Source organism: Lycorma delicatula, chromosome 9, assembly GCF_047948215.1.
Source record: "Lycorma delicatula isolate Av1 chromosome 9, ASM4794821v1, whole genome shotgun sequence".
Taxonomy (NCBI): Eukaryota; Metazoa; Arthropoda; class Insecta; order Hemiptera; family Fulgoridae; genus Lycorma; species Lycorma delicatula.
Window position 1 is genome coordinate 126,418,852 of NC_134463.1, and position 14,504 is coordinate 126,433,355.

The following is a 14,504-nucleotide window of genomic DNA, read 5'->3' on the forward strand; positions in this document are numbered from 1 at the left end:
TTCGTATGTTTAAATAGGCATGCACTAAGAAAGGATTTTGTTGGAAATTCTGTTCTATTTTCGTTTATTATTCTGTTGTGTAATTTAGGTTGGCACATTTGATCCTTACTCAGATGATCCAAGACTAGCTGTGAAGAAAGTGTCATTGTGTCCATCTGGTGTTTTAGCTGTTGCTGGTACCGCTGGACACATCATCATTGCAAAACTTTCTCTTGAAGAATGTTCAAAGGAAGTTAAGGTATGAAATTCATTTATAATTAATTATTGGTATTCTAATAGATTATTATTGGTAATGTTTATTTCACTGATTACTACTTCAACTGTATTGTGACACTAAAAACTATAAATAAAGTATGCCTGTTAATGTAACAAATGATTTCAGTATTTATTTGCTGAATATTAAATGTAAAATAATGTGGACTTCCTCCATAGTCCTGCTTTATTTTTTCTTTCTAAATCTCTTATGTTTTCTTGCTACTAGTGGCATTGCTTTCGACTTTCTTTTTAAATTTTCTTTAAAAATGATACTAAATATATTTAAAAAAAAGATTACTTTCATCCTTGTTAGTCTTTCATGATTATCTTTCTACATAATTGTTAGAAAAAATATTACGCTTTATAGCGAGACAAATATGCAGGGATGGTCATGTTTCAGCTGAAAAAAAATCATATATTTTGTAAGCCACCTGGCGTTCATTGTCATGTTTTGACAATGAACTTTTAAATTACTGACATAGAGACAAAAATTTCCTTTATAGTGTTCCAGTGATCTTCACACACATAAATTGTCTAGTCTGTTCACATTTTGCCAAGTTGTACTATAGAGGATTAACTGAATATCTCTTTGTTCTGGAATAATATTCTTATCGTCTGGAAGCGCAGTAATCTTGTAACTTAAAATACCTTTTCTGGCTCGTCACTTTGTCGTTGTAGGCCTCCTCATCATTTAAAACGTCTCCATGGATTTCATGACACAGAATTTGGTACCCTTAATGAAATTGTAGATATACCTATGAATGTGGTCATAGAAATACATAAAACACAGTTACTGATATGTAGATGACTGTTCACTGTTTGTATACTTTTTTATGGGATTAATTTCAGAATTTTTTGACAACATCTTGTTTAATAAAATTATGGGTAATTGATCATTAATTTTATAAAATAACCCGATTTTGATGATAAACCGTACTGTATAGATTACCTTCTGTTTCATGACTGATTTGATGATGTGCATTTATTCAGAATGTTTTAGATGTGGCATTTTTATCAACAGATCTTGAAATGTATAAATTAAATTTTTTTGTCCAAATAATTTCATATTATATCTTTCGTTAATAATTATTTTTGATGGAAGTTTAAATTCACTTTATGGCGTTAACATTTAAACGTTTTAGTTAATATCTGATTTTGTATATAACATTTTACAGTCGATTATAAAAGGAACTTGAACTTATTGAATAATTCTTTTTTTAAAGTATAGTTTTATTTTACTTTGCAATCCGATTCACCTACAGTACATACTGTTGCTGAATTATTTTATAAAAATTCATTTGTTTACAGTTACGTGGCTCTTATTAAATTGCTGTTCTACTAATGAGATTTGTTACATGTAATTGAGCGGTATGAATGTCTCTTTAGTATTTAATATTTTATTTTTTAGGTTGTTACGATGAATATTGTCGGAGATAGGGATGCATTTGTATGGAAAGGTCACGAAAGGTTATCTCTGCGGGGGGGCGGTGAACCTTTGCAAGTATCGGCTGGTTTTCAACCGATATCTTTGCTACAGGTGCATCCACCAGCAGCAATTACGGCACTGGCGATACATTCACAGTGGTCACTGGTTGCAGGCGGTACTGCTCATGGTTTGGTTGTTTATGATTATCTTCGCCAAGCACCTGTCATCACAAAATGCACTCTTAATCCTAATGGTAAGTATATGTGGGCTGTAATAGTCTGTATATTTATTACTTTATTAATATAAATTTGAGCATACCTTAATGTAAGGTGTGATTCAATGTATTATTTCTTAACTGTAATATGAATTGTGAATATTCAAAATAATAATAAAATCAATGAAAATATTTTTATTTGGTTATAACATAATTTAGATTATTATTCTTAATATACTATCCGACAACTAGCTAGCTGTAAACCTATTATTATTTGAACTCCTGTGGTCCAGACCAGACCTTCTTCTACCAAGGTGATACAGTTAATTGAATCCTGACAATCTGGACACACGGGTGTTTACATTTATATACTAGAATGATTAAAATTAACTATACATTTGACCCAGTTTTTGTAGGATTATTGAATGCTGATTTAAAATAAATTTGCACAGGAATAGTGTGAACTTAAAATTTACTTATTGCTTTGCTCATTTATATGAATAACCATTATAAATTGTGATAAACTTAATTGTACTTATGTATTTGAATTGTGATTATTTTTCACCATAAATATTTCTTCTACATTTGATATAGCAACATATTTTTAATTCTGTGGTAGTTTTTTTACATAGAAATGTACTCTGTTGAATCCAGTATAATTGTATATTTTTGGGTGGTATGAACAAAATGTTTGTTTAGAATTATGAAAATACTTGTTGACAAGTTATGTGTGCATTTTATTCAGATACCTTTTTTTGTTATTTTCCATTGAAATATGTAAATAATACCAGAAATTCATAGTTTTATAGAGATGATGCTACATAAAAAAAAATGTCCTTCATGAAGTTACTTTTTACTTAGGAAGTATTTTTAAATTTGATATACTTTCATAGTTATGTAGTTTTTTTATTTTGTCTTTTCTTCCTCTCTGTAACCTAATGATTGACGGGTAGCCTGAACATCGTAACTTTTCCTCTTTCCAGTCAGCTGTTTTATTTGATTATAATGGACTTCACCCTTTAATATTTCAGAAATGCTGTTCGTGGTTGTCCTCTTTATATATTTTCCTCACCTATTCCTTCAATCATTGGGGGTGCGCCTAGATGAACTATGCAATACATGGCTAATCTGGTTGATCTGTTTGTCATTGATCATTTCTATAGAAGTAAAGTTTTGTTTGCTTTCCTCAGTCTACATCATTTGTCACCCTACTATTCTAATTCTATTGTATTCAAAGGATTTTGCAACAAAACAACACTTCAAAGGCACTTTGAAGTGCCTTTTACAGTCTTATCTTTTACATCTGTACCAGTCCTGAGTCTCTGAACCATATGTTGCCGCATTCCAAAGAAAACTTTTTGCTTTCTCACCTGATTGATACAGTCTCAGATGTCAGTAGATTTTATTAAAGACTTCTTTGGCCTTAGTAATATAAAAGCATTATTTTCTTGCAACTTCCATGAAATTTGAGGCTTCCCAAATTCTTAAATTGCCTTATTTGGGCCAATTTATTTCCTTCTAGTCAAATATTATAATTTTGTTTGCCGTCTCATTTATACTTCATTATCTTTGTTTTTATTTTACTTAATTTCATGTTGCTGCATCTATCCCTCAAAATACTGAGGGATACAAGTAATATTGTGTGCAGTATTACAGTGAGATTGAGGTTTGGGTATTCCTCAGAATGTTGTTCATCTTCTTTTTCATTTTCTCCTGTTCTTTCTCACTTAGAAGAGTGTTATCAGCAGAACATATTGCTTTATACAGCACACTGGTTACCTTTATTCTACTATTGCTGCCTCTTCTGTGTATATTTTTTAAACAGCAGAAGTGATAGACCCACGCTCTTTTCTTAATCCTTTTGTTATATGTGGTTTCACTTTCTCTCTGGTAATTAATGTCATTTAATTCTGGTAGATGATTTCCTATTTTGTATTCTACATTTAACTTTTTAAGGGATTGAACATTAATTTCCAGATGTCATTATCAAAATCTTTTTTTTTTGTATCGATAAGAAGGGATTAGAGTTTTCTTTTCCATTTTTATATATTTTTCAAGTGTCAGTCTTAGGTTTATGATTGCTTTTATTCCTCTACTTCTCCTGAAACCAAGTTCCCAATATGAATACTAAGTAATTATATTATGATGAAATTTAAGTTCTGGTAGGTTTAAACTTGTTATAAAATGCATATTACTTGATATAACAATAATTAATAAAGATAAAAAATGTACTTACATGCATGGTGCACTTTATGCACAGAAGTGATGTTGTCACACTGAAGAAGCTGCCAGGAAAACGAAAACAAACCAATGGACTAACTCTCACACTCGGTAGACTAACAATAGATCTGTTTGAGGTTACCAAACGAGTTTAGAGACAGTGTTACTAACTTGTATGTAAAAAAGTATGGCCCATTCAGTGCGTCGCATGTGTGTATGAGGGTTAACAATGTATAATAATGCAAAATACCAATATATGTATGAGGGTTATTATGTCATGTTTAAATAAAAACAATTTTTACTCTTCATAAGTTGAAATTTCTAACAGATTAGTTCTAGTGTTACCGGTTAATTATTTTTGCAGATTAGTACAGTGAAAGTCCTGTGTAGCGAGTAGGTTTTGACAACAGGGGTTTTATGCGCTTTAATACATTATAAATGAAGTTATTTTCTATTGTTAGAAATTAAGTCGGGTAACAGAATCCATTGCAACTACTGGTTTGGTCTTGCTCAGGTGAATGCCAGATCTCTTGTGACTGCAAAAGTAGAAGCTGTATATTATATACTCTGTTTTTACATTAATACGTGATGTATTGAGCATTTGGTTGATTTTTTAGGTTATCATAGCAAGGAATGTTTAATTCATTCAAACTCAGTAAGTCATTGAAATGATTCAGCATGTAATTTGTACATTTATACACATAATGTACTATGTATTTATTCATGATATACTCATTGCTAATGGTACTCATTAGTTTAAGTTGACAATAGCGTATGGAATGTATAGCCACAATAAATCGGTTAATGTCGGGTTATTCTGTATTTTCATTAATCGATGACCTCACCGTTAAATTAGATGTGTCAACTGTTAACGGTGAAGATGATGATCATTGTCAGTCATGATTTACGGTAAAGGATATGTCATCGAGTAGTTTTAATGTAAAATTATCTAATGTTAAATGTTTAAACTGTTATTACTTCTTGTTATAACAGTCTTTGACTGTATGTTAGATTTTGGTGTAAAATGTAGATTTTTCATTTAGTAGAAACAGGTCTTACATGTTGGATTGAGGATTATGATAAAATAACGGGTAATGTAAAAATGAAACTTTTCTAGTAAGGAATGTGAATGCATTTAGTTTTCATATTATAAAAAAAAAAAAAAATGTTTTAATTCTTTTAGAATTTCAGATATATTGTATTTAAAGTATATGTTTAATGAAATATCCTGCCAATTTTTATACATCATTGATAATCTTAAAACAGTACTGACTTGCTTATGCATGTAATAAAAAAAACTCACTGTTCTTCAGTATAAAATATTTATGGTTTATGTTAAGTATTCAAACGATTTGTTAGGAGATAAAAATTGTTGTATTTTCCTTATTTCTTTCTTTTCATTTTGTGTATTAACTCAAAGGTAATATAGTCAACTAAAAAATGCCAGCATTTTGTCATTATGTAGGTGAATTATGCTGGGGCATAGCTATAAAGGGAAAGTACAGAAATCAAAACAAATTTTGGTTATTTGGGTTTTTGAAAATGTCCAAAACGCACAAAAAAATATAGAAGTTTCCACAAGACGTACATACAAATGTATGTGTATTTCGATTAATATCTCTGGTTCGAGTCCTTGTAAAGGCAGTTACTTTATATGATTTGAATGCTAGACTGTGTGAATACCGGTGTTCTGCGGTAGTTGGGTTTCAATTAACCACACATCTCAGGATTGGTTGACCTTAGTCTGTTCAAAACTACATGTTTGTCGGTACATTTATACCTACATTGCAGTTCCATCTAGCAAGCGGTCTAGCTGGCTTGCAGTTCAGCAAGCCGGTAGCAGTAATTGAATTTGCCTATACATAAACACATACCCAGACCCAACAGTAGCTGGAAAACCGGTTGGAGAAATATACTCTGGACTTGGTCAACATACATATTTTGAAAATGGATCAAAAAATTTCTACATATGAGACTTTGATGACACTAAATTTTGGTCAAAATTAAGAAAGGGAGTTAGTTTTCACCATTTTTAATTTTTTACTTTTTGTGCAAGTCTTAGAAAATGGAGCTTTAGTGTGATGAAAGAACTTATAAAGTTACTTAAATTCCGAAAGTTTTAGGTCGGTCAGATTTAGAAGTTGGAGATTCAATATTATTTCTAACAGTTTTTGCCTTCTAACTCAAAAACCCATTGAACAAAAGAGTTGAAATTTTTCACAAATATTTGTTCAGATTTTTGATCTCATCATATAAGAGGGCACCATGGTACCCTTATATTTTTGTAAACTATTATTTTTTTTAACTTTGTTGTGTAACATGGTATTGAATCGGGCTGACTTATTGAAGTAAATAATTAATCCTTTAAATCAATTTGTATTCCTCCTCCTAAAAAAAGGGGCTGATAGGGACCTGCACTTGAAAAATATACATTTTTTTAAACTTGAATTTTCATTACTGAAAATCCAACCTTATGTAGTATTATTGTGTAGGTGACATGGGAACTTTTTTAAAAATTGGTAATCACATGAGATCCAAATTAAATATTTTAAAAATTGTTTATAATTTCTGATATTAAACATTTGATTTTTTCACGGTTTTACTGTAAATATTGTATATTTGAGTCATTAATATTTAAAACTTGTTGATGTATTTGAATTAAAAATTTGTCAAGGTCAAAACCGGAAAAGTTATATGTTCCCTTAGCCAGCTTTTTTAAATGTTATGTTAGAAAACTACTAAATTGGAATAAACATTATAGTTAGCAAAAATTAATTAAAAGATGGAAAAGGGATGAATAAGTTTATACAAGAATTCTGATTATAAAAATATCTGTATGAACACATCAGTAAGAATGGTGTATATGTTGTCCATCTAGTTTCACTTGTAGACCAAATGCAGAATCATTATTGTAGTCATTACTGATTGCAGAATGTTACATTTAAATGGTGTGATATTTTGATTAAATTTTAACACTAGTTAAAATTTTGATCTCGTGATTTTTATTTTATTAAATTTGCTGAAAACATGAACAGAGTGATGAAAATCAATTAAATTTTAGGATTATTAAAAATTATATTCGTCGAATGACCTGATGAAATTTGATACTTAAAAACATACTAAATGTTAAATGACCCTCCTTCAAATTCATAAAAGTGTATTAATTATACAACAGTTTATATTGAAAAATTTCTTTTTGTAATGGTTATAGTTCTTGCTACTGTATTGTCAGGTAACCTTTTTGATATATTTCAGTTAGATAATATGTTTATGTAAGGATTAAACGGGTTAATTTAAAGAATTTGCAACAATTAGATTATGTAGAATTTATTTCATTGCTATTTTTTTTTTTTATGTCTATTTGCCTGTATATTTTAGTGCATGCGTCAGCCTGATTTTTATTTCTACTTCTAGATACTTATATAGTACAAAATATTTTCTTAAGTTTGAGTAACTTCTGTATTTTGCTTTCAATAGTCGTAGTGAAATAGTCTGCGAATCAGTTAGTGAATTGAAGATTAGTTTCTTGCATGTCTTTGATTGAGCGATATTGAATATTTCTTTGCTTGTACCTTGTGCAAGTACAGTCCATGTATTCTGGTTTAAATAGATAGCACTATTTACTTTTCAGATTGAAAAAATTATTTTTGTAAAATTATTAATCTTAAATCGGTAGAGTTTTTTTTGTTTGTGTTATACAGTGATGCAATCTCAATATTTTTGAGATGATCAATATTTTAAGTGATGATTTAATTCTGAATTTGGGTGATTATTCATTTAGGAATGGGAATAATAAGTCTTAATTTTTTTTGGGTTTTTTCATCAGTTATAATTTTGCTTGAATATCATCAGGCTAGATTTTTTGTGAAATTTTGTACCACAACCTCTGAAGATTGGTCACTAATTGAAGATTGGCCATTTAATTTTGGTTGCAATTGGTCAAGGTGTGGAGAGAATATGATCACTATGGATCTCATATCTCAAAACTGTTTTATAAGAGTAGAATAATAATTTTTTTTATAACTCTAATTACATATTTACATTCTTTAATGTTACATTTAATTTTCAGAGTCGCATATATCTTTCATGGCAAAGCCATGAAAGATATATACTCTGGCTGTTTTTTTTTAAAGTTAAGACTTATTGTTTTATACTTTGTATTAATTCACATTGAATTGATAATCTGTTTTACTATTATTTTCATAATACTTATTAACTACTATTAACACTTATTAACTATTATTTTCACATACTATAAAACATTATAATTTCAATATTAAATCATAAAAATCTTTCTTGGAGTTTACATTTATTTGTGATATTACTAGCTTGATTATCCATTCTTTACACTAGTAAATACTAAACATTTAAGTTCCTTTTTTTGTCTGGGTAATGCTGTGAGGCCAAGAAAACAGATTGTATCCCTAAAATAAATAAATTTATCAAAATTTGTCAAAAATATTTAAAAAAAATTAATTAAATAAATTAAATGTTAAAAAAACAAAATAAATAAATTTGTCAATGTTTAATAATTATTTTAACAAATTGCATCCAGCAGCAAACTATATTAATTTATTGAAATTAATACAAATTTTATCATATTTTCTCTTTCGTGCCTATTTGAGTACTTAAACAGAAATTTCTGCTTTTCAGAATATTTATTTTTCAGTATGATTAATCAGTGAAATAAAGATTGAAAAAACAATGGTTTGTATAATATTGATTTGTTATAAAAAAAAGCATTTTGAAAAACCTGAGATCTTTGTGAAAGAACTCAACAGGCCAAAAAGAGAAAAAGGAAGTGATAACATTTTAATAAATCAATTTGTTTCATTTGATTAAAAATTTTATTTGTAAACAGAATGTGTATAGTGGCTATTTAATGTTAAAAGTTTTTTCTGTGTTTCTAACATATCTCAGTGTTAACAATCTAGTGTTAAGTAATAAACTAGAGATTACCCATATTTTCCAGCTTCACTTGAATAGTTTAAAGGGAAATCTTGAAATACATTTGAATAAAGTTTTATGGCTGTAATTCCATGTACTCAAATGATTTTCTTCTGAAAACGTTTCTTAAGATATGCCGTTCATTTTGATGATTGTTCTTGATTGTTAAGCTTGAAAAAACCATTACTGCTTTCAGTAAAAATTGCATTTTTATCATGTTTTCTCTTGTCTGTGTTTAATATTTTCTTTTTAGGATGCAAATTATATTCTTTTTAGTGAAAGTTTTTTTGAGTGATTGATCATTCTCTCTGTGATTAGAATTGTCAGTCAAATCATTGAGAATTCATTGAGTTTTCACTTTTCGTAGGAGTAATAGTCAGTTACAAGTTTTGCTTTCAGTACTTCTACATCTTCTCAAAATTTTTAAAATCTTAATTTAAAAAATTGAAATTTTCAATTTTATGTATTCTGCACACAAAAGTTTTAGTCTTAAAAAATGAGATAAAATTTTCTCTTGTTACTTTTACAGTATGTGTATTGATCTATTTTTTTTTGTAATAGACTTATCTGGAGCTGGAGATGCACCAATCTCAAGAAGAAAATCATTTAAAAAATCACTTAGAGAATCATTTAGAAGACTTAGAAAAGGTCGTTCGACAAGACGTCCTGAAAAACGTGGTGTTCAGTCCCCTATAACTCCTGAACCAAGGAAAACAACTAGGTAAAGTTTTTTAAAATTATTTTTCTTAATTTTTTACTTTTTAATTCTTTTTTTTTTCCCTATTGAGTGTGGAGTATAAGTCCACTGTTACCAACATTAAATTTAAATTAGTTTACGAGTTCTGTTCAGAAAATTACTGAATATTTTTAATTACATGTCGGTGGAGATATTTATTGACTTGCATTTAGCAGCATTGTGTTCTGCATAATTCTTCTCTCTAACTACATGTTCTTGAATTGTTGATATATCATTTAGTTTTCGTGTTATTGTTATTTGAGTGCAACATGTTTAAGTGCTGGTAGCGATTTTTGTAATGTGTGATTTTCAGGAGCAACAATACAGCATAGAATTTTGCAAGAAACCGGCGAAAACTTTCACAGAAAAGTTTCAATTTTTGAAACAAGCTTGCAGAGATTATGCATGCTCTGGGTTGTACGCAATGTTATGAATTGTTTTCACGGTTTAAAAATGGTCATCAGTCAACTCTTGACTAGGAAGGTCTTTAACTTCAACCGATGACACCTGCGTTCAGAAAATCAACGATCTGGTGCATGCAAATCGCCGATTGACTGTCAGAGAACTTGCAAAAGAGGTTAGCGTCTCAATCAGATCATGCCATGACATTTTGACTAACAAATTGAATACGCATCAAGTCACAGCAAAGTTTGTTCCTCGTTTGATGATCAAACAGCAGAAAGAACACGAGTGAATATTTGTCAGCAACTTCTTGAATAAGCTGATGGCAGCAAAGCATTCATGCAAAGGATCATAGTGGGAAACAAAAGACACGTTTATGGCTATGACATCAAGACAAAAGTTCGATCAACAAAAAATTGCACATTAAAAAAATCACTACTAACACTTAAACAAGTTGCACCCAAATAACAATAACACAAAAAGTAAATGAGATAGCAACATCGAACATTGTTACCACGAACATGTGGTTATAAAGGAGGTTATGCAGAACACAATGCTGCTAAAACCGTACTTCACTAAATATCTTCGTTAGCGCGTAATTAAAAAGGCCTGTTATTTTCTGAACAGACCTTGTATTGCTTTACATATATTTTTCTTGGTTAATCTTATAGCTATGATGCATATAGAGCACATGAGGTGCAATCATGTAAAGGTACTAGGTAGTTTTGCTTTGTTACTCGTGAACTTTTTTTATAACAAATTGAATAGCTTTTAACTTAACTATTTACTGGAACTTTGATGAGCAGAGCAGGTTATTTTAATTTTTAATATTATTATTGCACAGTAGAAATCTATGTTAAGGTTGTTCAAGATATGTGGTAAAAGGAGTGCCAGATTCCTTTCAAGTGTAAATGTAAATATAATATTTGCATGTATAATAGTTGGCAATGTAAAAATTATGTAAGTATCTTGCAAAGTAACTTTTTATACTCTGCCATCCCAAATTAATCATTAATTCTATACATTTAACTTTTACTTTTTTGGTGATGCTTTTTCTCTAAATAGGATAGCAACACAACATTGCCTAAAGTGCTTATTTGAGTCAAAATTTGTTAAGGGACTCATATTACCTTTGTTAACCTTTTCTCTTAGTATTTTGTAGTATTTTCTCTTAGCTGTTATTGCTTGCATATTCTATATTACATATTATTGGAACTATGTTTTTATTCATTACAGATTTTAATAAAAAGTATTAGAGATTACAGTCGCCGCCAAGTAACGGCGAGCTTTTGGAGTGGTGAAAATTACTATCAAAACGTTGCATCATGTTTATGCTACTAAGAGATAACTAATCATGGTGTGCCAATTTTTCAGAGACTACTATAGCATTGATGTGCTGGTTGATCAGCCAAGCTTGCCATTTCATGGTGGCTTTTATATATTTCTGCTGATTTTTCTCTATTTGTTTTTTTTTGTATGTTCAAAATATATGCTTTAAGGCATTCAAACAAAAATTTTGCTTTTTTACGTCTTTATTAATTTCAATTTACTGTTGCATTATCTTTTAAATGTTTTTTGAACAAATATAAGTGATGTATAAACGTAATGATTGTTGAACTGTATAATTTTGGGTTGCTTGTCTGTGAGTTTTTTTTTTTCTTTGAGAATATAAACTCACCAGTACATATTAAGCCTGATTGTGTGAAAGATCAAGATGCTATCTCTCCTCCACGGAGGTCAGTATTAAACAAATACTGTTTTTATGTCATTGTTTTTTAATCTGTTTTGTTTAATATATAAATTTTTGATTATTTTTCTTTAGTGGGGATTCACCTTCACCTAGTAGAGGAGGTACAAATACTCCAAATACACCAATTGAAGCAAAACCAATAGAAAGAGCTGTTGAAGCTCGTCCAGTCGATGATTCATTAGGCAGCATGGTCAGATGTCTTGCATTTACCAGAACATTTATAATTAGTGGTATGTGTAAAGTAATATTATTATGATAATGATGAAATACATTTATTAATATATTTTTGTTATTGTGATGTACGAGGTCTGTAAATAAAGTAATGAGACTAGTTCTTTTGGGCAAAGTGGCAACACTGTAAAGTTACTAGTAAACATATGATTATATGAAAAGCTGATTATATTAGGTATTCGTATTTTTAGTCTGTTGTTGCCATGTGAGACGTAAACAAACTTTTTGTGGAACAAGTTTTTGTTGTGTGTTACAAAAATGAGTGATACTATTTATGAGAAACGTGTTGTGCGATCAAGTTTTGTGTTAAACTCTGTGAGAATGCTACTGAAACTTTTTAAAAATGATGTACAAAATTTATGCATTTTAGTAAACTTTGCATTAATGTCTTTGGACCGAGTTGATAGTTTATACTTTTATTGCATAATGATTGTTATAAAATTTTAATTTTGGCGGCTATTTTGAGGTGAATCTGATGGCTGATTGCGACCATTCATATATTTTTGTAATCCTCTAATAATGCGTAATCCATTAAGATCAAATCCCAAGACAAAAAGTGTTTACACAGATACATGTATATTGAATTCAATAACAGACTGTTTGTTGGAAAATAAGTCTCCATAATAAACATACTCATTTTTTGAAACCGCAATACTTGATTGTTAATATTTGTGCGAGTTGCACTCAGCCACAATTTCAGCTCTGTGATGATTAGAGTGAAGAAGCAGATAAGGGAGAGGAAAGTTCTTTCTTCTCTTTATCAATCGGTACTTAGATTCAGTCGGTATTTATTTAGATTCTGAGTTAGTGAAAGAAAAAAAAATTATTGTTTTATTTGAAAGAAAAATTTTTCAGTTACTTCAAAATAATTAGTTTTGTAAGTATAAGAATACTGAGCAAGACAGTAAACTACGTCCTGTGTTTTTAATACCTGGAACATACCAGGAGATGTGAAATATTTCTTGAAGTGTATCTCCTTTTCCACAATCTTGGAAAATAAAAGGATTTAAAGTGATAGTATATGCAACTGATGCTTTTAATTGTTAATAAACCGGTTCCTCTGGTATACTGAAGTGCAAATTACTGGGTGCAGTTGCCCTTCAGGTGGATTATCATTAAATACAAGACAGAATGCTTGGTTATGTTGCAATTTGAATGCAATTAACGATTTATATTAACTTAATCTTAAGTTTTTAAAGGTTTTCTGTTTGAAAATAATAATGATATATATACAATGGAATGTTTGTAAAATAAAATTATTATTATTGCAACATAAATCTTGCTTTTAGAAGTTCTCCAAATGTATTGAAAGTCACCAATATTCTGTACGATATTACTTTTAATCTCATCTATAACCATTATTCCATAAAACCAAACGTTTACGATGGATGAATGCTACTTGATCCAGTCTTTTTTCTCTAAACCATTTGCTGCTCCCATTTCTTAGATATCATAGATTACATTTTTCTTCATTCTGTATTCCTCATTATTCTTTGAATTTTCTTTATCACCTTTTGAAGCTCTTCTTCTCTCATTATCGTATACCTAACAAATTTCTGCTCCAGTAACTCATAAAAAATGAAATAAAAATTTTCTTGTTAGTGGGTGTCTCTTTACAACTTCCATACTCGTCTTTCCACTTAGATTTCTAAAACTGTAATTGTTAAGTACTATGTTACTAAATGTTTTTGTTTATATCCTTTATAGTTTTTTCTCAAGATTTTATTACCATGTTTCATAGTGTAAAGCAGTAAGGTATTCTACTGTGTGCGTTTCCTGTCTAATGATATCCTTTCTGATTTTTCATCTTATAATAAAAAAAAATTTTTTTTAGGTACGTATTTTTTTAATAAATAGTTTTTTCCATTTTTGTTTAAGTACAAAATATGACGCCAACTCTTTGGGCTGGTTCAAATAATGGCACCGTTTATGTCTTCACTATTGCTGTTCCTGGAGGTTCAAAAAGAACTGAAGAATCTGTTAGTTGTCAATTAGGTGAGAATAATTGTAATAATTTATTTTTTAATCTATATTGTAAGTGTTTTAATTTAAATCGCTTTTAAATTTTAGTTTATTTTTGTTAATCATTTTCTTGTAGTAGATGTGTTTTAATATATTATTATAACATAACTTTGTATATTACAATTATTCTTTATATATACATGTTGCTGCTGAAAATTATATCTCATATTATTGCTGTTCCATGGTAGAGACTCGTAGCATTTCTGGCTTTTATCCAACGAGTTCTGATTTTAGACCTGATCAGGCTTGGAATTTTTTAAGCGTATTATGTAACTTAACCTTATTGTGAAAAAAAATCGTA

General features: G+C 29.4%; 1 protein-coding gene across 3 annotated transcripts in view; it reads left to right on the plus strand.

Annotated features, from left to right (window-relative positions):
- The window catches only part of l(2)gl (LLGL domain-containing protein l(2)gl), a 137,684-nt gene that overhangs the window by 73,210 nt on the left and 49,970 nt on the right, over positions 1-14,504 (plus strand). For all 3 annotated transcript variants that reach the window (XM_075375368.1, XM_075375369.1, XM_075375370.1), the window contains exons 12-16: positions 89-238; positions 1,664-1,934; positions 9,624-9,783; positions 12,023-12,180; positions 14,060-14,176. In XM_075375368.1, coding sequence (XP_075231483.1) covers positions 89-238; positions 1,664-1,934; positions 9,624-9,783; positions 12,023-12,180; positions 14,060-14,176 — 856 coding nt within the window. The remainder of the gene's footprint in view (positions 1-88; positions 239-1,663; positions 1,935-9,623; positions 9,784-12,022; positions 12,181-14,059; positions 14,177-14,504) is intronic.